Source organism: Maniola hyperantus, chromosome 9 (assembly GCF_902806685.2).
Source record: "Maniola hyperantus chromosome 9, iAphHyp1.2, whole genome shotgun sequence".
NCBI lineage: Eukaryota > Metazoa > Arthropoda > Insecta > Lepidoptera > Nymphalidae > Maniola > Maniola hyperantus.
In genome coordinates, this window is record NC_048544.1 from 11,651,523 (window position 1) to 11,679,048 (window position 27,526).

The 27,526-nt window shown below is 38.2% G+C and overlaps 1 protein-coding gene across 7 annotated transcripts in view; it reads left to right on the forward strand.

The window, feature by feature from the left end:
* Mhcl (Myosin heavy chain-like) overlaps positions 1 to 27,526 on the forward strand; it is a 234,596-nt gene that overhangs the window by 86,838 nt on the left and 120,232 nt on the right. For 3 of the 7 annotated variants that reach the window (XM_034971701.2, XM_069501067.1, XM_069501068.1), the window contains 18 exons: positions 3,831 to 4,013; positions 5,419 to 5,598; positions 6,082 to 6,206; positions 8,290 to 8,427; positions 8,992 to 9,135; positions 9,470 to 9,699; positions 10,526 to 10,676; positions 11,046 to 11,156; positions 11,637 to 11,766; positions 12,091 to 12,187; positions 12,481 to 12,604; positions 13,292 to 13,439; positions 14,100 to 14,200; positions 14,735 to 14,859; positions 15,500 to 15,553; positions 16,150 to 16,325; positions 17,159 to 17,244; positions 17,540 to 17,678. In XM_034971701.2, coding sequence (XP_034827592.1) covers positions 3,831 to 4,013; positions 5,419 to 5,598; positions 6,082 to 6,206; positions 8,290 to 8,427; positions 8,992 to 9,135; positions 9,470 to 9,699; positions 10,526 to 10,676; positions 11,046 to 11,156; positions 11,637 to 11,766; positions 12,091 to 12,187; positions 12,481 to 12,604; positions 13,292 to 13,439; positions 14,100 to 14,200; positions 14,735 to 14,859; positions 15,500 to 15,553; positions 16,150 to 16,325; positions 17,159 to 17,244; positions 17,540 to 17,678 — 2,442 coding nt within the window. The other 4 variants (XM_034971702.2, XM_069501069.1, XM_069501070.1 and 1 more) reach the window with 3 other exon arrangements.

The window sequence follows — 27,526 nt, forward strand, 5'->3', positions numbered from 1 at the left end:
AAATACAATGAAGTCTAGACGATTCGCGCAGCTAAAGCTAATGGGCACCGGCACCAAAAAGTATTATTGTGGAACTATATTAACTCTTGTATACATAATATATTCGGTAATAAATTAAATTATTTTTCAATTTTTAGTGTTTGTGTATCGAAGTCGGTTTTTATTTTTTTTGTAATTTTTTTACAATTTTAATAAAAGTGTCAAGTTTAGGCATTCAGGCGTTGAGTGGCAACCTTTGGTACAGTACGCGGCAGAAAGTAATGTACATCGATATTTAGAAGGAGATAGCAGATCCTGTCATTGAGACCGACAAGAGGTCATATAGGTATGAGTGACAGAGACAACGCTCTATAAAGCCGAAATGTTATTCTAAAGGCCGATGTACATTACTTTCTACCGCGTACTGTAAAAGGTGTTTACCAAAATTCTAATAGGTACTGCAAAACAAAATAGTGGTTCTCTGGATATTATACACAATTTATCTAATCGCGATATTATGCTCGCGACTTCTTCCGCGCGGACTACACAAATTTCAACCCCCTATTTTACAACCTTAGTGGTAGAATTTTCAAAATATCCTTTCCATGCGGATGTTTAGGTCATAATAGCTATCTGCATACCAAAGTTCAGCCCGATCCGTCCAGTAGTTTGGGCTGTGCGTTGGTAGATCAGTCAGTCAGTTAGAGTAATTTCGTAAGTACATAAATAAATTAACATAAATTATATTATTCTATAACGCTAACGTATAGGTACTTGATATAAAAGCGCTCAAAATTTTAGAGCATGTCAAAATATAGACCAAGTTTAACTTTGGAGCGTTTTCGTGCGTAAGTAAATTAATAAAAAAAATTATGACGCATAACATGACTGTATATTTCTATGCTATAGGTAGGCACCTACAATGAATGTGCTGTAGCCTGTACGTATAGATTATGAACGGATAATTGGTTTTAATAAGATTTGCTCCATACATACGCGTAGGTTTTCAATAGGCGGTACAAACTTCCTGGTGCGCGTGCGTGGACCGTGTGGGTGATGTTACTAACTAGTTAGATACAAACAACGCAAGGAATAATTAGGTATTATCATACTAAGAATGTCTATTGTAACTAAACTCATAGAGTTTATAAACTGGTTAAAGATGTGGTACTTGAGGATTGTATTGAAGTTGATATTTTTTGAAATAGCCGTTTCGGGTGATGAAACGCTAACCGTCAATCTTCCTTTGCCGGTTCTTGAAAGAGACGTAAGAGATGAAATCAGTGCGCAAACATTAAATGAACACGGAAGTGATCCTAGTAAGAGATCTAAAAAGCGTTGGTGTCGCAAGAAGGTACGATGATAGAGCTTTTTTTTTTGTAGATTGAAAAACTTTTGAACATTGAAAAACTATGTTAATCTTAGCATTTAAAGTATCGTGAGTGATTTCCATTATACTTAAATGTATATAAATGCTCTGGGCTGCACTCACGTGGTTAGTCGACGTAAGCCCGACTATAGTTTCGAACACATCCGGGGTCCTTTTGCAGAGGGACTCTCGCAGCTCGCAAACGCGTCGCGGTTGATACACGTTATGATAAGGCGGTTATAATTTTCACTTTTATTCCCTACTAGCTGACCCTGCGAACTTCGTTCCGCCTAACAGTCGATTCAAATTTTTGGATTTTTTTTAAAATATCAATTCACTATCAGAAATTCTAAAATCCCCACGATTTAGGACTTCAGTACTTTGCAGCATCAGGATTGAGGAGTTAGGATCCGAAGTTCAATGATGTAGCCTATGCTTGGTACCTACCCAAAATAATTTTGCATCATCCGCAGTTCCTGAAACATTATAGTTTAGGAGTGCTGTACCCTACATCATTAGGGTTGAGGAGTTGAGACTTGAAGTCTGAGAATAAAGTCGTTGCTTGGTACAATATGAGTTCACTATGAACACTTCCTGAATCTTGATAACTCAGGCGGGCAGTAACCCTGCAGCATCAGGATTAAGGAGTTGAATCCAGAATTTGACCACCACGAAAACTTTTTTTGTTGATTTAAAAAAATAATTTGCAAATCGGTCCAGAAACCTCGAAAAAATCGATGTAGAAAAAAGAACCACCTCATTTTTGACAGTCGGTTAAAAACCGATTACCTTGAAATATTTACGGAACAATTTTTAAAATATCCCCTTTCTAACAAAAAAAGAATGAATGAAATCGGACTACGCGTTAATGAATTACAACTCAGTATACATTTTAACTTTCATCCCCTCTCCTACGGGAACCATGCTGAATTTCGGGATAAAAAGTATCCTATATTCTTCCTCATAGTATGACCTCAAATCGTACCAAGTTTCATTGGAATCCATTCAGTAGTTTCAGCGTGATGCGCGGCCGTGATGCAGACAGACAGACAGACAGACAGACAGACAGACAGACAGACAAAAATGAAAAAAATTACAGTTTTGTGTTCAGTATCGATTATAGAGTGCCCTCGAAAAAAAATTTTCAAAATATCTTCAATGTACAGAATTTGACCTGTTACAGTTTTATTATAAGTATTGATGATTGATGATGATTGATGATTGATGACAATGTACAGAATTTGACCTGTTACAGTTTTATTATAAGTATTGATAGTGTTTATCTGTCGGAGATCTCTTGATGCAAGTAGCGATCTGTTCTCGATTTTGATTACGACAAATGGGTGCGGTAGCCATAGAGGTGCTGTAGGTGGGTGATGAGGATACTGTTAAGTTCAAGTACGGCCAGTTAGTTCTTTTGATAAAAAAGTTTTTTGTACAGATTTCCATTAGAACCTATGTGTCCGTATTGTATATAATTTTTTTTCGGCAGCACCTTTTCCAACCAGACATCCTTGAAGTATTAACCAACGATTGTGTTATTAAACGGCCTAATGCTATCTAATGGGCCGTATAAATATTTTCGACATGCCTCTATAAAATATACATAACTAAATAAGTGCATAATGATGAAGGCCATCGGAACCTGAATGTCCTGGACATGAATGTGTTACTAAGTATAGAGAAGTCATAACAGAAAATATATTATAATTCATTTGGCTCCACACTTCAAACCGGATTTGACAAGATCTTCAAATTAATCGGAATATATTTTATCTTTTATTGTGTCTAATAAATGAACAATGAAAATGTGTTAAACGAAATCTATGCATCTTGATTTATAGTTCACAGATATTAGCTTTTTTATATTCTAAGTTTAGAAATATATTTTTACGACCTAGCTCTTAAATTAGATACAAACATTGGCGGCAAAATGTCGGCTAGGTATAATTTTGGCAGAAGTTTATGGCTTTTCCAATTTTGTGTTAATCAGGTGCTCCTCTACTTAATTTTGTTTTTCGATTGTGTTCTCACCTGCTTTTTTAAATTTCTTTCTAGCCTATATGTAATACGCGACAGGTCCAGATGGAAATCGGGGTGGGGATGTCCCGCACACTTGCAAAGCCTCCGTGCTAACTCGGTTCGGGCAAGCGCGGGTGACGAACGGGTGTGCAGGGCGTCCCCCCCGCCTCATACCCCGATTACCATCTCGACCTGTCGCTTACTATACCTACCAGTTTTATCTGGATCCAACGCATTTTCGTTATTCTAAGTTTCTCATTAGTAGGTACCTACCCTTTAACTTGAATTTTCTATCTTGGATTTGTCGTCATAGTATAGTTCAAATGTAACTGAAATCATAGAAGGATGATGTTTAAACTTCTTCAATTACACTCTCTCATTAACCAACTTTTCGTAATGCCCTGAAAATAATTTACTCGTTGTAACATCAATATAATAAAGTAAATTTTATTGTTCACAGGCAAAATCCGAGGAGCAGTTGGCTTGTGAAAAAGAATGGCTGCAAGCAGGTCACATGTGGTTGGCTCATCGGGGAGGCTTCACCGCGGTTGTAAGAGAAGGCGATGCGGATGCAGGCAGAGCCAAAGTACGAGTGCTGCAGACTGGGGAGGTGATCACCGTTGATGAAGATGATTTGGAGAAGGTAAGACAAAGAATGGCTCCAAGCATGTCACATGTGGTTAGCTCATTGGGGTGGCTTCACCGCGGTTGTAAGAGAAGGCGACGCGGATCAGGCAGGGCCAAAGTACGAGTGCTGCAGACTGGGGAGGTGATCACCGTTAATGAAGATGATTTGGAGAAGGTAATAGAATAGAATAGAATAGAATAGAATAGAATGTTTTTTTATTCATGTAATTTTTTTACAAGTACTTATGAATAGTCAGGTAGTTTAACTTACCACTGGTTCGGAATGCCGTTCCTACCGAGAAGAACCAGCAAGAATCTCGGCGGTTGCTCTTTTAAGACAAAGAATGACTCCAAGCACGTCACATGTGGTTGGCTCATCGGGGTGGCTTCACCGCGGTTGTACGAGAAGGCGGCGCGGACGCTGCGCGCTGGCAGGGCCAAAGTACGAGTGCTGCAGACTGGGGAGGTGATTTGGAGAAGGTAAGACAAATAATGGCTCCAAACTGGTAAGCTATGGTTACACCAAAGTAACGACTACGACCATTATTGCGGTCTGACACGATAACAGATCGAACGAAATCAATTTCTAAAATTATTTAGACAGCATAATATGCAAAATATTTAATTTCCGTAATCACCCTAATAGCACAATGAATAATGATAGAAGGAACAGGTCAGTCACGATTTGAAAGGTTGGAGTAATAGATCCTTTTTGCACTCGTAAATAATTATTCTCATAGAAACATGGTACATAAGAAGATTGAATAGTTGAAGGTTAAGGAGTTCCGTAACTTCGACCGAAACTATCGGCTTTAAGAAATAACACCCGAAACCGTAACTGAATCCTATGAAATAAAGAGTGAAAAATAGGCATTTTCTAGGGAGCGTTCGACACGGCTTTGCCAGATCAGACCTTTTACCAGACCATACCAGTGACAATTCTAGAAATCATGCCCCTGCCCCTGCCCCTGCCGAGAATAGATCCAGTGACCTCCCACTTTTAAGACCACAGCGCTCGCTACTGGCCCAGGGAGGTCGTCAAAATACTAATGATATAAAAGCTTGGATTTGACTCGCTCGCTAAATTGATCACTTGAAAAGAGCAATCGCCGAGTCTCTTGCTGGTTCTTCTCGGTAGGAACGGCATTCCGAACCAGTGGTAAATTAAACTAGTTGACGATACAAAAGCACTTGTAAAAGTTTACTTGATTTTTTTTTTTTTATTGAATGGTTTACTAGCGATTTTAACATAAAACTTACTAACTATAATAAATACATAGGTTTTTCTATCATGCACAACTATGTTAAATCATTTAAAAGTAAACACTGCATGCAAATTCCGTAATTAAATATAAATAAAATAAAAATATATTCAATTCTATTCTATTCCATTCTAATAAATGACCTATTATTTTTTCCAGGCGAATCCACCGCAGCTGGAGCGCTGTGAAGACATCGCATCTCTGCGCTGTTTGAACGAATGTGGTGCTTTACACGTCCTGAGGTCACGCTTCGCCGCAGCCTTGCCCCACGCTCGCGCCGGACATGCCTTGCTGGTCCTCGGACCGCCGAGGGGCACCACCCCTGTTTATACGGAAAAGGTACGCCGTTGTCATGTTTTGTATATTTTGGGAGCCAGACTAAATAACAAGCACGGATAGGTCCTTGAAACACGAAGTCAGCATTCAGACCCCTTTTTATCTGGAACTAGCTTAATATTATGCTCGCGACTTTGTCCGCGTGTACTACACAAATTTAAAACCCCTATTTCACCCCCTTGGGGGTTGAGCTTTTAAAAATCCTTTCTTAGCGGATGCCTACGTCATAATAGCTATCTCCTTGCCAAATTTCAGCCTGATACGTCCAGTAGTTTGAGCTGTGCGTTGATAGATCAGTCAGTCAGTCACCTTTTCCTTATATTTAGACTTCCTAATGTCCGGCATGCGTTACAAATTACAATGCCTCTTTGTATTTTTTTTTATTGCAAGATAGACTTGCGCTTATAATATTAGTATGGATATGGATGACAGTCACATTTTTCTTTTTATTGATGTTTTTATATACAACTACTATTAATTTTCCAGGTTGCAGCTATGTTCCGAGGTTGCCGCGTGGACGATATGCCCCCACACGTGTTCGCCGCTGCGCAGTCGGCCCACCGCTGCATGCTGGCTTCAAGGCGAGACCGTGCTATAGTGTTCCTGGGAAGGTAATATTATCTTCCATCTCTAACCAACTGACTATCCTTACAAAAGTCATCTGGGTACAACCTTCTACCACTGCCAGCTTCCGTTTTCCGCGCTAGCTATAATATTGGTACCTTTAAAAGGACAGCGAATAGGCACCTTATAGGCTGGAGCGCTCCACCTTACAGCGATCACGCACACATCCGATCCGAATCCGTAAAAAAACGGAACGTTAAAAATACGGGTATAAAAATATCTACGACACATTATGTCATAAGCTACCGTACAAAACAACAGGGAACGTATTTTCCCGGACTCGGATCGGATGAGCGCGTAACCGCTGTTAGGTTGTATCATCTCCCACTGTTTGGAATGATTGCAGTCAAGCGCAAGCCTATTTAGTATATTAGTAAAAAAAAAAAAGTATATTAGTATTAGTAAAAAAAAGTTGTGATCCGAATGTGGTTCAAGACTTACAATATCTATTGCGTATATTCCAATGTTTAAAACAGACGTGGATGAGGCCCGAATTTTATTTTTTACAGATTCCTAATGAGCTACAAAACAGTTTTTATCCTGTTGTAGTTTTTAATATGAGGATGTTTTCCGTCTTTTTTTTGGAATAATGATCAATGTTCTTTGAAGATATCACGCAGAAAAAGGTTGCACAGAAAACGTAAAATATATTCTGTTGTTACCAACGATGTATACCGTACTATGCACTAGATGGGTCAAACAAAAACAAAAATCGTTTTCTATCAAGCTGTCAAAATTAGTATGACACTAGTGGTCATGCAGAAGTCACTTGCAGTCCACAGAAATTTTTGTTCAGAATGATTTCAAAATAATTCCTAGGTTGTTCCAGATCTCTTGCCTATATTGTAGCGGAATTAAATAAATATACGGATATGCTAGTAAAATATAAAGACAAAAAATATAAACAAACAAGTAACAGCTCTTGCACAGGTCCGCTTTGCCCGTTCCATTCACGATAACCAATCAATGGCGGTCCAATAAATTACAGGAAACGCTCGATCACAAATTGCGCATATTTTATCTTATAAACGACATAACTCGTGAGTCGGTCGTTATAATATAAACACTACAAACGTTAATTTATTCACTCTTGTGTTAATTGCCTTAAGATTCAGAATGAAATGCATTTTTGTTATGACTGATATCTCAACGCAATAGACTAAGTGCCAATGATTGGGACTTGATAGAGAAAGGCTGGTCTATTATAATCTGTAACTATTATAAATTATCGTTATTTTATGCTAAGATACAAGTTTCGATATGCGAACTTGTTAATATTAATAATGTTATTTGAGAAGTTCAAGGTTCCTAATTGGTTTTGTCTTGATAAACAATAAAAACATTCATTTAAAAGAAAACCCGTTTTTGTAAAACAGATAATGTATTTATGGTACAGTATCAAAAAAATCTTAGCAACTACATAAGAACTTGTTATTTCATTTCATGGATAATAATTAATTATTACCTCACGATTATCAAGGAAAGAGACACCGATTTATAATCAAAATTAAACATTTTATTCTTCATTGACTAAATTGTACAATTTATAAAATTAAATACGAGGATTTTTTTAAAATAGGATAATAAACAATTGTTCATCAGTATTTCAAAATCGGTTTTCTTAAAACCTAAAATTTGAATTTATTTTCACTCGTTTAAATACATGAAGGAAATGCTTTATTTCAAATGTTCCGCGTGCATTTTCCGGATCGTTCGATCGTTTACAGCTTTTGATTTTTTTATCTACAAAAATGCATAAGAAACAATTTTTTTTACATTTCTGATACAATCATAGAAAAGTTTCAAAGATACGTACTATTGTATAATTATGGAAATACTTTATAGAGATCTAAATAGTTTATAAAAATAACTACCGATTCCAAAACAATTTCACAAAACGAATATAGAAACGTTATACGCACAACGTTATATCAATAACGTTGTGCGTATAACGTTTCTATATTCGTTTCGGCACAATTTTAAAAAGACCTTTTAAAACAAATAAATCATTTCATTTCATTTCAAAAAATCTATTACTAGCACATCCGATACCTTATCTATGATTTGCAGATCTGGCTCAGGCAAAACGTCAGCGATGAGACACTGCGTATGGTACCTCGCAAGTGCGTACCCCGCACAAGGATCAAAACTGACTCCAGAACGTTTGGACGCAGCATTAGATGTTCTACACGCTTTCGGCTCTAGTCGGTGAGTATTTTAGCTATTGCAAATCCATGCACTTCCAAGCTTGTTTGAAACAACGAACGTTCCTGTATGCTTACTGCTGACGTTTGATTAAATTAATGACAGGGGAATCAACCACATGATTCTGTCATTAACAGTGCTTACCATATGGTGGATATATGTCCACCCTATAATAAGAATAGTTGGAATAACCATATATCTCGTAAGAAAATTGATCCTCGGTATGTAATGAGGGAATAACGTCAAGAGAGCGAGCATGTCATCTTTTGCAACGCTAGTCGCGTAGAGTAACGGACAATGCTAGAATCTTTTCCACGTAACTATAATCGAAATGTTATTCATAATTATAATTAATAACGGCTGGCCAGAGGGCTAAAATATTTTTCAAAACAAAAAAAGAAAAGCAATAAGTATTTATTTTATTCACTACGTCCATACGATTATACTTGTACAACGAGGTGAAATCACTCTCTAGTCATGGCAAATCTCAATGATCCTATAGGTGGATACTGGATACGCTTCCCAAACACTAGAAAAATTAAAATTATAATTTGTCTTGCTTTTCAGGACGGGTTCAAATCCACACGCTTCTCGATTCGTGTCCCTAACATCGCTAGACTTTGACGGCGGCGGCGCTCTAGTATCAGCATCAGTGCAGATCTTGTTGCCAGATTTAAAGCCAGATCAGGCTGCCCTTCGAGCTCTGCATACGTAAGTAAATCTTAAATTAAAATAGGAAAAAAAATCACATGATGTATTGCGGTGATAGCCTAGTGGCACAACCACACCCAAAGCTCAATGGTAACTAATGAAAGTTTATGCTCTTGTAGAGTAGATTATTTCCTGGCTGTATTATCTCTATCTTCTGATGACAATCTATCACCCGCGACTTCGTCCGCGTGGACTACACAAATTTCTAATCTCTAATTTACCCCCTTTGGAGGTAAATTTTCAAATTTCTATCCTATGCATGCCAAATTTCAGCCGTATCCGTACAGTCAGTCAGCTTTTCCTTTTATATGTTTAGATGTCTAATTTATTACAGACTATTCCACGGATGCGACGGCCGGCTCCGCCGAGAGTTGCTTCTGGATCAGGCGCCCATAAACTCCCCAAACCTCTACGTAGGTTCCACTGAAAAGGCCGACGCGCCAGCGGAATTCTCCGCTCTCAAAGACGCCCTGCAACACTTGGCTGTGAGTGAACAAGAACAGATGGCTATATGGAAGATCTTAGCTGCTATATGCCATTTGGGATGGGCTGGAGTTGTGAGAGGTATGATATGTAAAAATAATTATTCGAAATTACCTACCTGACAATTTATTTTATGGTTCGAATGGAATTAAATATGTCCCAGGAAATATTTGAAAGTGTTGTCTTCAGGAATATTCATGATGAAAAAAGTGAGATAGTTTGGTTAACTAGAATCTAGTTACCCTTTGCTTTGGGGAAGCCCAAAGTTAGTTCCACAATTTGCATTTTCGTGGAAAAAAAGATTTGGCACAACGGTTGATCAAAGTACACCAGGCACCCAGGTGGTGACAGTAAATGTGCTTTCGGTAGCGTGTGGTGCGATTAAGTGAAATGGAAAAGATTTCGAAAAGTAATTGCTCAATAATGTGACCTAGTCTAAATATATAAAAGGAAAACTTGACTGACTGATCTATCAACGCACAGCCCAAACTACTGGATGAATCAGACTGAAATTTGGCATGCAGATAGCTATTATGACGTACACAAGATTTTTGAAAATTTAACGCCTAATGGGATAAAATACAAGTTTGAAATTTTATAGTCCAAGCGGGCGAAGTACAGTACCCGGCAGGAAATATTGTACATCGACCTTTACAAAAAGATAGCGGTTTCGTCGAGCGTTGTCTCTGTCGTTGAGACCGACACACCACAACATTGCATAGGTATGAGCATGACAACAGATATGACAGAGACAACGCTCTATGAAGCCGAAATCTCATTTTAAAGGTCGATGTACAATATTTCTTGCCGGCTACTGTTAGATTATAGTTTAGTCCATGCAAAATAACTATCGCCCAACCGGCCTTACTGGATCGATCAATTCATCAAGTGTTATTATTCCTGACAGCAAACACAGGATCAGGCCTGAAGTATCAATTCGCGAACGGCGGATGTGCGAGCCGCGCGGCGCGCTTGCTCGGCGTCGGTGCGGAGGAAATTGCTCGCGCTGTATTCACGCCCCCCACCCCGCCTTCACCTCAACCCAATACTGCGCCAAGGTAATATCATTTTGCAGGAACCAATGACTTCTATATAAGAACGGATCGTACCTACTATTTTGAAGCATTATGTTCGTAGGTGTCGTTTTACCCAAAGTTGCGTATACACCGCGGTAGTGTCAGCTACATAATATAAGACCTACCTACCTGCCTAACTTCATGATTCTAGGTCAACGGGAAGTACCCTGTAGGTTTCTTGACAGACAGACAGACAGACAGCAAAGTGATCCTATAAGGGTTCCGTTTTTCCTTTTGAGTTACGGAACCCTAAAAACACTATTGCTCTGTCTGACGGCTTCGTCGCACCCCTGTATATAATATCATATCATTGCTCTATGGCTTTAGTAAGAAATTGATATCCTTTTACAGAACACCATCGCCCTCCAATGAGAAAGAAGCGCCGGGATCGGAGGCACTCGACGCCTTCGTGGCGGGACTATACAATGAAACTTTTAACATCGTCGCTGCTCTAGTCAATAGGTAACTATTGTGTAGTTTCTAGATGCCCACCACCACGTCCGCGCGGATTTAGGTTTTTAGTTCTCTTCCTAGATCTAAATTCCTGCCAATTCCAATTTTTTTCCAGGCACTTTCTAGGCAAACGCGTCCCATCTTAGGCCAAATCATCACTTCCCATCAGGTGTGATCGTGGTCAAGCGTGCCCCTATAATAAATTTTATAAAAAAATTAGTACTCCCGCGAACTGGACGAAACTTTAGTGAAGGTTCCTTCTTTTATTACGAAACCTTTAACATGACGCTTACGTGACATTACGTTTTTCATGATAAAAAATATCCTCTATGTCTCCAGGATGCTCTACCTTTGTACTTAATTCCGTCTAGAGTCACGAGTTGTTGAGTCGTGAAAAGGTAATAAACAAACAAACAGACACAGACAGACATAATATTAGTATGGAAGAATGGGTTTTTTATTTATAAAGAAAGACAAGTAAAATTGCAGAAGTCTGTCAACGTCAGCCAGAACGTCAGCGTCCATTTTGCTGCTGGACACTCCCGGCGCGGACAACCCCATGTGTGCCGGACAACAAAGCGGCGCCCCGCTGTCCAAACTATTGTCCAATTACTTACAGGTAAGGTCCAAAGTTAAAGCCATTTATGCAAAACTAGGGTTTATTAAGGGTTTATTATTGTGTGATTTGCAATGGTGCCAACATAACGTCCGGGGGTCAAGTTATAGAGTTATATTGAACGGTTTGTAGAGAATATTTTGAAGCAAAGCGACGCGCCGTGCAGCGCCGCTGTAATACAGTCCGGCTTTTAGACAAAAAAATTGGAGGATCCCGATCTAATTACCTATCTTTACTATACTATTATTGTCGAGTCAGACTACTATGTATTTTTGTACCGTAGTTCCTAAAGCGGCTCATTCTAACACCAGCTGTACTTTCTGTCAGGAACGTCTACAAGGCGTGTTTCACGAAGCAATGTTGGTAGCGCCACGAGAGCGCTACGCTCAAGAGGGCATCACTCTCGACGATGGAGCTGAAGAAGGTTGGTACAATAGGTATTTACCGGTTACCAAAAAAAATGTTTGGGGTTGGCCGTCATCTCGTCATATTTTCCTGTCTTTCGCTATACGGAAAAAATTTGCTACATTGGCTGTCCCAAGTCCATTCGCGGATATTTCTAAGCCACGACTCTCTTCCGGTACTGACGCTTCTCTTTCCCTCAATTTTATAAATTATAGGGATAAGATACCTATCTTATATGATTCAAGGACAAACCAAAAAGTAAATATTTTTGTATTTAAATAATCTTTCGATTTAAATATTTTTTCGTTACAGATTGGCTATCGGAAACAGTGAATCCGGGTCCAATGGTGGACTTGTTAGACAAAGCCCCACAAAACACTATCGTACGCAGTTCGCAAGCGGACTTGCGGGATTGCGATCGACGGGGATTGCTATGGTGAATATTAAGATACAGTTTAGCGTTTTTACTATTGTGTGTGATTTCCATTATAAAATCTTGCCCCCGGCTGTACTTACGTGGTTAGTCGACGTAAACCGTACTGTAGTATGCGACAGGTAGAGATGGCATGGATGGCAAACCCGCTGCGGGCGAGCGCGGGTGACGTGCGTGTGTGTGAGGCATCCGCCCGCCTCATACCCCGATTAGCATCTCAACCTGTCTCGGGCTATAGTTTCGAACCATCCGGGGTCATTTTTCACAGGGGCTCTACAACAGGGACAGGGAAAATACACCGGAGTTCGACTTCGGACTTTTCAGAATTATAAATACCTCTAACTTTTTATAGTTACATCTTCATCATCCTAAACGTCCACAGCTGGTCATAGATCCCATTTATGTACCGGCTCCTCGATATGATGTATATCTCGATATGTACGTTTTAAGGAAAACATGGTGAGGAAATCTGCATGCCGGAGAGTTCTCTATAATGTTCTCAAAGGTGTGTGAAATCTGCCAATTCATACTTGGCTAGCGTCGTAGATTATGACCAAACCATTTTCATCCTAAAAGGAGAGCCGGGGCTGGGTTGGTGATGACTGTTCTAATAGTTTTAATAATAAGACGGCACGAACATAGATGTACAAAATGTATGGAGTCAAGACTAAACTTTTACTTTATTTAAAGGTTACTAGACGAGGAGTCGATGTATCCCGGATCGTCAGACGACACGTTCCTCGAGCGCGTGATGACTCACTACGGCGCTCCTCACCAAACACACTACCTCATAAAGAAGGCGCCGCATAATAGGCAGTTTATACTGCAGCATTTACAGGTAAGTTATTTTACTAGCACAACAGAGTGTCATTGCTGAGAGAAATCTTGTGAATTGGCCCCAGGAAAGTGCCTTTGTTGAAAGAAATCTTGTGAATTGGCCCCAGGAAAGTGCCTTTGTTGAAAGAAATCTTGTGAATTGGCCCCAGGAAAGTGCCTTTGTTGAAAGAAATCTTGTGAATTGGCCCCAAGAAAGTGCCTTTGTTGAAAGAAATCTTGTGAATTGGCCCCAGGAAAGTGCCTTTGTTGAAAGAAAGCTTGTGAATTTACCGGAGATTCATTTGGATTTAACTTCCACGTGGTCACTTTTAATGTCCGTTATGTCTTATCATTCAATCAATATGCACATACGGCACAGTCGCCCTCTCGAACAAGAATGTCGATAGAACGCACTATTGACTGAACATAGCTTATTATCTATGGACTAAACTTTTTAATTTACGACTCTGGGTTCTAGCCCTCCTTAATCCTACTGATTGACCATCGTACAGCGTTGACCACGGATAACTTCAGTCTAAACTGGTGCCACACTGTGCGTTGATAGATTAGTTAGTCTTTTTTCCTTTTATATATTTAGATTCAGGAGAGACAGAAAGAGATATATTATACTAAGCAGATGGTACTATAAGAGGAAAACACAATATAAGTGGTATACTTGCAGGGCACTAATCCTGTGTTATATGACGTCAGCGGATGGGTAAAGGCAAGCCGAGAGAACCCTGTTACGAAGAAGACTCATACGTTACTGCAAGAAAGCCAAAAGTAAGTTTTTAATTTACTTTAGTGTAAGTTTAGTATTCCAAAGGTCTCCTCCCATGATCTATATGGGAGTTTTGATTGAATGCCATATGAGCGCCAAAAATTTTAACTTCGCAACGTTCCGTCCGCCTTTCTGTGGCGGTTGCTATGTTAAGCAATATATATACATCGGCAAAATTCGTTTACGCAGGAAAGCTCAACCATCCAAAACCACCCCCAACCATCAACCCAACGCCGATTAAAACCCAATGTTGACAGATGAATCATCATCATAACAAATGAATAGAAAGAGGGACTATCTAAGAAGATTATATAGGCTATAATTCGTGAACATATTGCCTGAAGTTAAGATTTTAAACACAAAAATAACGACTCGTGCTATCTTGCTCATAAGTCGCGCGTAGGCGACAATCTATAGCGCGCGCTATTATTGGCTAAGACATTTTCGCGCCATTCAAAAATAAAATTTCTGCGCAGGTACATCGGCGTAACTTATAAAAGTGTAGTACCGTACCTTATATTGATATGTTTTGACAGTGAAGACATAGGGCGGTTGTCGTCGTGGTCACGTGGCGCGTGCGGTGTGGGCGCGTGGTCGGCCGCGGTAGGCGACGCCTCCACCCTCCGCCGCGCCTCTTCCATACGCAGAACGCTTACTACTGGTAACTATTTATTTATTCCTCCTTTACCATTCTCCCACAGAACAGCGATAAACTGTGAACTTTGGCCTCCTTATGTGGTTGACATCCAATCCACTCGCACGAAACGTTCTTGCTCAACGTTTTTGATACGAACCGTTAAGACGTGGAATGCTCTACCGGCGTCCGTGTTTCTTACCACATACCAATATGATCTAAATGCCTTGTAAGCATCTTCTAGGCAAGCGAGCTCCAACCTAGATCTCATTATTGCTCTTTATTAGGTACAATTAAGTACAATTGTCGTCAAGCACAGTACTCTTGCAAGACCACGTGAATACAATAATGATGTGTATAGAGATGATAATAGAGCAAAAATGACGATACTATCAATGTATATTTTATCATTTTCCGCATTGAACGGCGTAAAATAATGGTGCTATTGTTAAAACTATAAACACCTTGTGAAATATGCAAAAGATTTTACTGCATCTAATAAAAGTTCGGTTTTTCCGATCCGTTCGGTTATTTTCTGCTCTTATTAGCTGCTGTCAAACAAACAAATTTTCAATTCATGAAATGGTATTTAATTAACGTCCTTTTCCGGTTTACTACGAATGTATATTTTATGGTCTGAAATTAGTATCCACTTTTTGCCTTGTAGGCGATGCGTCGCCATTTTGCCGAGCCTCAATAATTCGGCGATCTCTTAATTCTGGTAAGAGGAAACGGAGCCATTTATATCGTGAGCAATCTATGCAATCCCTGGCTAGCTATTCATTGTATTGTTTAGATATTGTTGAGATCATTGCTTCATACCTTGTCATATAGATTGATTCTTAAGATGGATTTACATGTTTGGTCTAAATCGAACTTTAGGACACATTTAAAACTCATCACATCATTCATTAGAAGTCCTTCGTCGAAGCAGAATTTACTTTTTAGCTCTTTTTTATAAATCATGGTAAGTTGCCGGAATAGTGAATTAAACTCTCTGGATTTCCATTTATAGTTAACAAATCTTTCTTAATTATTAAGGTAATTTAGGAATTTCTATCATTTTGTTCAACATTTTATATAAGTAAGCTAGATAAGTTCTGTAGAAATACATATTTCATAGTACCTATCATGTTTAACTGTAGAATGTTCCTATATTTATAGTCTTTAAACTTAATTCTTTCTTCTTCTAATTATTAGATGTTTTGATAACGTCCTTTGCTTGTTGTTTAGTATCAGTTGTTGAAACAGGAAAGGAAAGCTGATAAGAAATCTATAGATCTTTTCCTCAAAATTTATATTTTAAAAATATTATAGGTACAGCAGGCATGAAAAGGCGTTCAACGGCCTTACAAGCGAAGTTCGTGGCGGACGGTATAGTGGACACGCTGCGGCGCTGCGGCGGCGGCGGCGTGCAGTTCGTGTGCTGCCTCGTCACCAACCAGCTCAACGAAGCGCAGGACGACGTCAACATTCCACTGCTGCGGTCTCAGGTCTATATTTCGTATACTCAACTTGCAAATACATTCCTGCATTACTATAGCAGAATTCTCTATAGCATGAATCCGGTATTTGACAACTAGTCAAATCAGTTACTTTTTATCAAACGTCAAAACGCGCACTAGTATGCGAGCTACTATGAAATATTGAAATGTGACGTCACAATCATTTGACGTGCTTTTTTTTAGTTTAATCTATAATTTAAAATGGTTATTACACTTAAAACTAACAAAGGATTTTACATATTTTGGAAGACCCACTATTTAATAATCACTGCGAAATAATTTATTTTTGACACAGGCAAATACCCAATTTGCCTGAGTTATCCTGCCGAAAGATATCATTGGCAATACTCAGCCCAAAATCCAATGGGGTTACACACGCCATAGTCTTGTGCCGCCTGAATCGTTTCATATCGTCCATCCACCTAGTGGGGTCTGCCAATGCTTTCGACCATCCCGCCAACCACTATCGATTCTTAAGCGTCTCGGTACACTTGCATAAATGGGGCTTAGGCAAACCTAGCAAGAACTTTCCAAATCATCATTTTCGACTATATGACATTTTTTAAACGTAACCCACCTAATAGTACCTCAAAAGCCTCACCTACCCAGAGCCTCAATAGCTCAACCGGTAAAGGAGTGGACTGAAAACCGAAAGGTCGACGGTTCAAACCCCGCCCGTTGCACTATTGCCGTACCTACTCCTAGCACAAGTCTGACGCTTAGTTGGAGAGGAAAGGGGAATATTAGTCATTTAACATGACCTTTTTTTCCTTTATAAAAAAAAGCCCCAATTATCCAAATAATCAGAGCATTGTTTTCAGTTCCGTGGTTTCCAATTACTCGACGCGGCGAGGTTGTATAAGCAAGGATTCCCTGAACACATGCCGCTATCTGAATTTGCTAGAAGGTAAATATCATTTATTTGTAGAAATTATATCTCTAAAACAAAATGTCTTTAAAATCCAACGGATCCACGTGTTTTTGCATAGAAAGACCCGGAACTCAAAGAGTTCCCACAGGATTTTAAAAACCTATATCCACCCGGACGAAGTCGGGTCATCAGGTTAGAATTCATCCTTTGAATTTATCTTCGGGGAACTGTTTTATCTCTGGTAACATTAAGAAACGTCAGAATTCAACGGTATTATAGTCATAAATATAGTTACTCCTTTCAAAGTCCTAATTAAGGATTTTTTTTCTAGGTATCGACTCCTGGCGACATCAGAGAGCGAATCCACCGATACATCGCAAACTACTACGATATCGGACCGACAAATCGTCGACGACATGCTCTTGGCGTTAGACTTGGACGTCACGAGCTACCGACTTGGGCTTTCTCAAGTAAGTGCTTATAATGATTAATTTTGCGTAATTTTTCTTCCAGGTTTAATTTTAAGACTTGTACCGTAGCTCAATATCTGGGGGTAAATATTTATCTTAAACTATTTTTGGATTTACAGCTTAGTAAGCTTTGAATTCTGAAATACACTATTGAAATGCTTAAAGGTCCTTTTTTCACTGAAGCGGAGCCGAGATGTGTTCAATAGACCAATCGGGTTATTGTTCACGTCATCTCTCAGTAATTTGATTGGTCGAAAACACACGTCCATTTCACCTTTGCACGGGTATACGCATCAGAATCACAAGCTGGTAGCTTTGACCTTATCGCTGAGTGCCACTTTCTTGGCACATAATGCGGCTATTTGTTTGAGTCTGGAATTTCTGACCAGTACTGATGGATACGCTGAACGAGAGAAAATTGTATTTTAAATGTAGATTATACTTAGCACACAATACATCTATACAATATCTATATAAATGACGTATGATTATGTATATTTCTATCTATCTAATCTAATTATAATGTTATCGTTATTATTGAAGAACTACACTTTTCTCAAGCACTATTGTTTCCTCCAATAAAAAAGTAGGTAACTGTTTATAGCCCAACATTACGGAAGTTTAATTAAATCAATGTATGCGATCCGCATTTTCTGTTCTCAAACAATGAATATAACGGATCCAGTGGCGGGTTTATATCATTAAAAAGTGTAATTATTTGAAAGCGTAGTCTAGCTTTCAAATACCTAATACTATTAATACTGACTCAAAAACTTATTAACCTTGATGAAAAAAATTGCCTCATTCTACGTTTTTTTGTCAATTATTTTTTGAAGAGAATATACCTCCATACATTTAATTCTTGTAGAAGATTGAAAGCCACACAGAAGGCAAAAAATGCGTCTGTAATTTATTTTCTACGCCAATACTTCAACTAATAAAAGCGTTGAATCATGATAATTTAGTATAACAAAGATTCCAATTATATGCTTGCACTGAATTCAGCGACTCAGAGTACGAGACATAATAAGGAACGTGAATCTATGACAGCGTTACCAAGTGTTCAGAAGTATGTGATTCGTTACCGAACGCACCATAAATATAATATTTTGATCGCCTCTATCCCTTTGGCTTCTGAAAATTGGGTATTTGCCTACTTTTGAATTTGATAAATATTATACTTTACTCTGCGCTTCTCGGTGCGAGGTCGCAGATTACTTGTTATAGCTATTATATTTTACATCTTTATAATAAGTCGAAAGCTCGAGCGACCTTTCATCATCGCCATGGATATCAGCCATATGTTCATCATACTTAAGATGTTTGAATCCTAATTATGCCGCTTATAATTCGGCCATACGGCCCACAAGTATTTAGTACCGGCTTAAGTACCTCTTCTTATTATTTCCAAGATAAATGTAATAATGAAGTTTCGCTTGAGATTTACGATTGTCATTAATGCAGGATAATAAACACATTTATGCATATTATAATTGTAATTATAATGATTAAAAAATAGACTGAGAGTCGTTGGAAACAATATAAATTAAGAAGCACAACAGGTAGAGTAAACAAAAATTAAAACACTTTTTAATTCTAAATTTTAGTATGTGTCTGTGAACCGGTAATAGGTTTTAGTTATTACTATTTTATATTTCAATTTTACAACTCTTATAGTTTATTTTTAGGCTTCCGTATCTGCGAACAAATAAACCCTTATAGTAAATAGTTGATAAATAAGTAAATAGTAAATATATAATAAGTAAGTAAATAGTAAATAGTTGCACTAGTAAATAGTAGCACTTTTCTAATAAGTTTTTAATATTTTGTTAAATTCATTTTCGTTGTCTACGTTACGAATTTTGTCTGGCAAATTATTATATATATTTTTATAGACATTACGTAGGGGTCTCTCATGTCTGTCAAGACCCGTTAAGGGAATCAAAACCTATATGGTACTTCCCGTTGACCTAGAGTCATGAAATTTGGCAGGTAGCAAGCAATCTCTTATAAAGTAGCAAGGGGTAGAAAGGGGGAAAAATCCCAAAACAGTTATTTTTGTTGATAAAGGACAGTTAAAATTAAAGAGTTTTGATTCTCGTACGATGCCACGAACCCTCTGTGTGGGAGTCCGACTCGTGCTTGGCCAGTTTTTTATAGGCACACAAAAAGACGAACAAGTGGACTAGGCGAACCTACGAGTATAATGGTTCCTTGTTTTACTGCGGTACACTAAAAACTAAGTAACAATGGAAAATCTCGTGAGAAATGGTACCAATGTCACTGCATGGAAAATACCGGAAACCAATTATTTCCGCCGAAATGCCTCAATCAAGTTGTTACGCTTGTTAGATAGAAATAGCTTTTCGAGTTTTGATAACTTTCACAATATTAGTGGTATTTTTCATTTTGATATCTGAAATAATTATACGCTTGTAAATTGACCGATGCCATTGACCTTCTCTAAGATTGGATTACAATTGCATATAGCTAACGTGCTCCCAACGCGCATTGTGCTCCAACACACAACAACATTTTGTTGGTTGTGTTTTAGACCTTCTTGGAATTAGGTTTTTCACTTTTATCATGAGTTCGCGGTAACAGGGCCGTTAGGGTCGCGGATATAGTGCACCGCTGATTCCAGCGAGACACTGCTTACTGGTTTGCCTTTCAAGCAAACTAAAGTATACAATACAACTATACCTATATACCTACTTCGTTTAAAGTAATAAACTTTATAGGTTTTTAGTCATACGTACACAATTTAACAAAGGTGTTGAGATTCAATGAGTTATAATTTAATGGTAAATTAGTGCTACTTTATAGACATAATAATAGATGTGTAACAGTGGTAATAAACCAACCTATTGCAGTGAAAGCGCCTCTGATGTAACTTGTCTTCAGCGTTATTGCGAGACCCGAGAAGGCTTGATACTTAGGAAGTAATGCGGATTACTCATCGGACGCTTACGTGAATTAATCTTTGCGTGCATCAAAAATAGTTAATGACAACACAATGTCTATCATTAAAAATACGTTTTATATAAACACTTAGCCTGTTACATCACTACTGTATTATAAATGCGTGAGTTTGGTTGTTGCTTTGTCCTTCAACCATGCCGCAACGAAACAATGGAGTCGTGCTTTTTAGATTTCCGTAACTCCAGAGAAACAGAAACACTTATAGGATCACTTCATTGTCGGTCTGTCTGTTTGTCTGTCAAGACCCGTCAAGAGAATCAAAACCGATACTTTCCGTTGAGCTAGAATCAAAACGCAGATAGCAATCAATGATTTTCTAGCACAAGTAAAGGGGAAAATCCAAAAACCGTGAATTTTGTGGTTACATCTCAAAAATGTTATTTTTTTTACGATGGTAATATGGAACCCTTCGTTTGCGAGCCCGACTCGCACTTGACCGTTTTTTTCATAAATATAGTAAAGATCTGGAGAGTGACATAAGTTATTTTTATCCCGTAAGACCAAAGAGTTTATACTACGGGATCTTTAAAAACCTAAATCCATTTTAAAATCATATCCATCACAATGTAGTGTTGAGAAGCGGAAGTTATGAAGGAAGAAAAATATGCCTTGAGTACTTCTCACGCTTTTGAAAATATCATACTAAATTGAGACGGCAAGTATCAAGTAAGAATGACTCGGCTAAACTGATAGTTGCCCATTAAATGGCCAACGCATATTACTTACGTAATCTAATGCAGCTAGTAAAACGTTAAGTAGTACACTTTACTTCTTTTATACATGCCGTCAGGAAAAAAAGCTCAGACCGACAGTGAAAGGAAATAGGAATGTGACTAGGCGAACGGCTACTTAACTTTCCTACAATATGGGAAGCAAAAGGTTAACTGATGGATCAATAGCGCGCTGGGAGTTGGAATAGTCTCCCCTGCCGTCGGCGTCGCTCCTCACTTTGTTCCTCCGAATAGACTGAAAAAAAATATCACCCACTGCGCAGGTGCATGGCAAAAGTTCTTTTTACTTGACCTGCTGTATCCGCTTTACAAATATTGCAACAAGCAAATCTTGGTACTAGCTATACCTGCACTTTTCGATGTGTTTTTATACGACTGCGGAACACAAAGGAGTGTTCTCCTTATGTAACTATGCAGTCCCTTATATACAGATTCTTAAACATGCCTCTCATTCTTGGGCATGCCAACCCCATAATGACTTTGTCTTAAGAAATAACTTAGATACTAACTTAAAAAACTTAGTTATTACCGTGACAATGTTGTACATGCTACAATTAAGTAAAAAAGGGCAAAATAATGAGCGTAAAACAAGCAAACGAAAAATGAGCACGAGATTACGACTTTGCCGTCAGAGTTAAGGGTCTTTACGCCTCACCACAAAGTGTGCCACACAGTGACTAAAGATGTAAATTATTTAATAACCGCATTCAATGAGATTCAATTCAATGAGATAAAGCTTCTGTCACACAAACGAGCGGCGGCAGCAGCGATGCATGACAACAGCAACACGGCACGGTCGCGGCTGTAGTTGCTATAGATTTGTCATACTTTATAAGGAATGGTATAAACTACGTCTCACTGTGTACCGTAAGTCGTGAGTGTGACGGCATATTCACTACAAGTGACCACTCGCGGCTTCTTCGCTTCCGTGGGAATTTCAAAAAATCCGGCCTTTCTTCCTTGTCTTAGACACTATAAAGGGAACCAATGTGCTTTTTTTAGCCTTCTAGGTCCAATATTTATTGGGAGTTGATGAGTCCGTCAGTGAGTGAGTTAGGACTTTTCTTTTTATAAATTTAGACAAGCTGATGCCCGTGACTTCGTCCGCGTGGATTTAGTTTTTAAAAACCCCATGGAAACTTTGATTTTCCAGAATAAAAAGTAGCCTATGTCACTCTCCACGTCTTTTACTTACCCATGCAAAAAATCAAGTCGATCCGGTAATCCGTTGCGACGTGATTGAAGGGAAAACCAAGAAACCAACGCGAACGAACATATTCACATATTTTATAATATTGTTAGTGATGTGAATACATGTATTTATTAGGATAGTAGGAGCTGCTTTGGAGAAGTATCCGTCCCGCGTATGGTTACGCCAAGGCTTTAATGCACGGCCGTGTTGTTATGTAACATAAACTGCATTATTAGTTACTTTTCTCCAGCGGATTTCGAGTATCAAATTGTAGCCGGAGCTCCGCCTTTCTAATCACAAAATTATGTAAACAGACTAGGAGTGGAGTTCGCCGACTTTTAAAACGGCCGATTATCTTATAATCGGCCGTTTTAAAAGTCGGTGAACTCTGTTCTAGATCTACTTATTAGTCACATTAATTAAATTGTATGATAATGTCAAATGGCGGTTTTAACGTAAGATCAAATATCATACCTGTCGTATTATACTACTGTAATAATAATTGTTATGGTGATGGAAACTATTCGTACATTAGCTTTAGACTGACTAATTTTTTCCAAAAATCAGCCTGGCTATTCAACGTGGTTATGCAGCCAGTATTCTTGGCACTATTTCACGCGGGCACGATGTATACAGTAATAATAATTAATTAGATTAGGCTAGCTTTTAGCGCTATGTCACTCTCCAGGTACTCAACTATACCCTAAAAGAAATCACGTCAATCCGTAGCTCTATCGCAGCGTGATTGAAGGACAAACCAACAAACAAACACCCTTTTGCGTTTATAATTTCGGTAGGAATTGTAATATTTCCAAGAAAAAAGTTCAAGACCTAAAATTGACATAAAAAGAAGTTTGTAATAAAAAGCTTTATTCAAATACGTTTATTTTGTATCTGTCTTTATTCAAATTAATTAAGCTGTATTCAAGTAAGTCTATTCTTACAACTATCATGATACTTATAACGTAAAGTTCATGACATCATGTTAATGTGTCAATATTTATTTGGGTGGCGATCTCAATGATGAGTTGATCGTTGCCTTGCACATGTATGCGTCCGCAGAGATTGTAGGTCATCTTTGTTTTCAATACCACTCGCAACACGCGTTGATGTAACGCATTATGTCACCGTGTCACTTCCGAACTGGCTTTCACGACCCGCCATAATATGAGTATTTTCAATTAAGTATGACCGACCGGCCTCGTTTTAAGCCTAAGCGTAAAAGCTTTATAAAATTTTCGATCTGGTTCCTCCTTCACCTTACTACTATCGTATCGCAAGGCATCGCCAAGGTCTGCACCCGTACGTAGTCGCGGATACGTACGAAGCGATTTGCCTCCTCATTTCTAATTCGAACCGCTACGTTTGGAACACCCTTCCAGCATCAGTTTCCCCTCCAATTATAGTATGGTAAACCTGACTGACTGATTGACTAATCTATCAACGCACAGCTCAAACTACTAGACAAATCGGGCAGTTGAGCATGCATATAGCTATTATGACTTAGGTATCCGCTAAGAAGCTATTTTGAAAATTCAATCCCTAAGGGAGTAAAATAGGGGTTCAAAACTTGTGTAATCCACGCGGACGAAGTCGCGGGGAATAAGCTACGTAGAACCATAAGAAAGAAAGAAGAAGAAAGAAAGAAAATGCATGTATTGTTGTTGGTGTCACAGATAAAAACGAAGTACAAATGTAACATTTTCATCTGTGACACCACCCAAATGGGTGTGTGAAATAAGATGTTAGTGTGCAGAATATATTGCTGCCGCAGATTATTCAATGGTGTATAAAAGGGCAAATAACTCCAAACCACATGTTTTATTCAAACAACTTTTACTTATGGCAATGTTTGGCCCGATGACGAACTATAAATTATATTTTTCCGTTTCTTTTTAATTAAAAACCAGTATAATATCTAAGGTTAGGTAGAAGAAGAGAGCAAAAAAATGTTTAAAATTTTGCTTGGTACTGGTTGGTACGTTACTGGATTAACTGGTATGAGCTATATAATAGAAATTTAATGATGAACAAGTTGCCAGCAGGATGCCGTGCGATAAAAGTTTACGTTAGGCGACACACTTAGATATAATATGACTATATCAAGCCTGTAGTCATATTATATCTAAGTATGTAAGGGCCATTAAAGCTAGTATAAAGCGCACTAAATATAACGTTTACGATGACTAAGTATCAATCAAAATTATATTTAGAAGTTAATTTAAGCGTTTTAACTATCGTGAGTGATTTCAATAAGAAGTATAGGTTATCCCAGCTATACTCACGTATTTAGTCGACGTAAGCCCGACTAGTTTCCAACCCATCCGGGGTATTTTTCATAGGAACTCAGCTCGCTACGCGTCGCGGTTGGGTTCGAAACTAGTCGGGCTTACGTCGACTAAATACGTGAGTTTATAAACAACAATTAATATTTATACTTACATTTTGTTAACTGCTTTTACTATAAAATAGCCATGGCTTGCTTGTTTATTGCCTAATGTAAAAGCTTACCTTTTGAATCTAACTGAAATCGTTTACGACATTTTATAGGTTTCTCACTTTTCCCTAGTCTCTATTTTCCTACTTTGCCTTGAATGTACATAAAAAATTTCAATTAGAGAGTTTCAAGTAGATTTCAACTTTTCTACCTGCAACTTGTAGTAACAACTCATCATCATCATCATCATCATCATCACCTATCGCGCCGGCTCACTAGATTGATTGGATGGGATTGGTAGACTTCACACAAGCTTTGAGAACATTATGAAGAACTCAGGCATGCAGGTTTCCTCACGATGTTTTCCTTCACCGTTAAAGCAAGTGATACTAAATTGCATAATAAAAGCACATTACTCGGAAAAGTGTAGAGATGCGTGCCCTCTCCTAACCATCGAACTCATTTTGATGGTAAGTATTCCTACTAAACTGATATCACTTAATATCAGGTGAATTGCCTCGTAGTTAGCTAGGTGTTTTCACTTAAAGGTTTTATTTCCAAAGCACATGTGCGTATTCATTTGAGATTGCATTGCCATTTACCATCGGATGAGAATATCATTCATTCTGTTCATAATCATCTATCTAAATATATATAAAAGGAAAAGATGACTGACTGACTGACTGATCTATCAACGCACAGCTCAAACTACTGGACGGATCGGGCTGAGATTTGCATTCAGAGAGCTATTATGAAGTAGGTATCCGCTAAGGATTTTTTAAAAGTCAATCCCTAAGGGGGTGAAATAGGGGTTTGAAATTTGTGTAGTCCACGCGGACGAAGTCGCGGGCATAAGCTAGCCATCAAACAAAACACTTTTGTTAGGTCTGAACTCTGACTCAACGCCGCCGGATTATCTTAGAAATTCACGGATTACATCCATCATGTACATGAATATGATACAATTTTTTTTCATACATCCAACTTTCATTACAAAAAAAAGACCTTAAATATTTTATTTGTAAGGGCCTCGCTCTCCCAATTCTTTTGTGCGTTTGCTCTTCCAAATCTCATAATTAAGAGCTCATGTTGATCTCACGGCAGATCTGACAGCTCATGATGATGCGTAGGAGTTTTTATACCGACTCCGTCTATTTTTTCGATTATCGACTAATGATATAGATGATTTTGTTCTACTAGAACTTCTGCTTCCAATAGTCAGGTTGGTATTTGTTTATATTTTTAAGGTTCCGCACCTCAAAAGGAAAAACGGAACTCTTATAGGATCACTTTGTTGTCTGTCTGTCTGGCTGTCTATCGGTCTGTCAAGAAACCTACAGGGTACTTCCTGTTGACCTAGAGTCATGAAATTTGGCAGGTAGGTAGGTCTTATAGCTGACATAAGGGGAAAAATCTGAGAACCGTGAATTTGCACACAAAAAAAGTTAAATTGTGGTCATAAAATAATAATTAGGATTTTCAATTTTCGAAGTAAGATAACTATATCAAGTGGGGTATCTATATGAAAGGGCTTCCCTTGTGCATTCTAAAACAGATTTTTTATTATTTTATGTGTCATAGTTTTTGAATTATCGTGCAAAATGTCGAAAAAAACGACTGTAGTACGGAACCCTCATTGCGCGAGCCTGACTCGCACTTGGCCGGTTTTTTTTTCATCCCATCGATTGTAATTTCAGATATTTGATTGAGAATAATATAATATAGAGAAAGTCATATTACATTTCGATTTGCATTGTTTAATAATATAGGGCATACGCTATTGTTGAAAAATAGTTCGAGATAATAAAAATAGTAAATAAACAGTGTAACAAATGATTATATGCCTATGTAGATGTCAATGCTGGTTTCGAAAAAAAAACGGATAAGGCTTAGTACGCACTTTCTTAATAATTCTGTTCTAAATGGGTTCTATAGAGCTTTATTTATTGGACAACAATAAACGTGGGTGTTGACCGTAATTTTAAGCTTGAGAATCTGAGCGAGAGAATCTTAGTCGAAACTAACTTCGTAGAATGTAAACTTTTATTTAAAAAACACATAATTGTACGAGAGCTTTCGAATAGTCAAATGAATTTACCATTTTGTTGGAATGCCCTTCTTACCGATGAAGCAGGAAGAAACTCGGCGGTTCAACTTTTGAAAAACTTAATTCATCGAACGAAACGAAATTAATAACGACCGAACGACGTTACGATATTTAACGAAATTACAATATTACCCATTTGTACGTAACTGCAGTCTCGCGCATTGCTGGATGCATAATGCAAGTCAAAGAAAGTGTAAGTTCCTACATTAAAAGTTATGTTCATATTATTGGTGTGTAAAATTCGTACTTGGTGATGAGTAAGACAGAAGATACAAAATCTACAAATGGACCCAATGTCAAAAGAAAGTCACTTTGGTCATAAAATCAAATCCACGCTGTTCTATTATCACGTCTTTCGCTCGGGTATTTCTGGAAATCTTTCCTTAATGGGTAATTTTA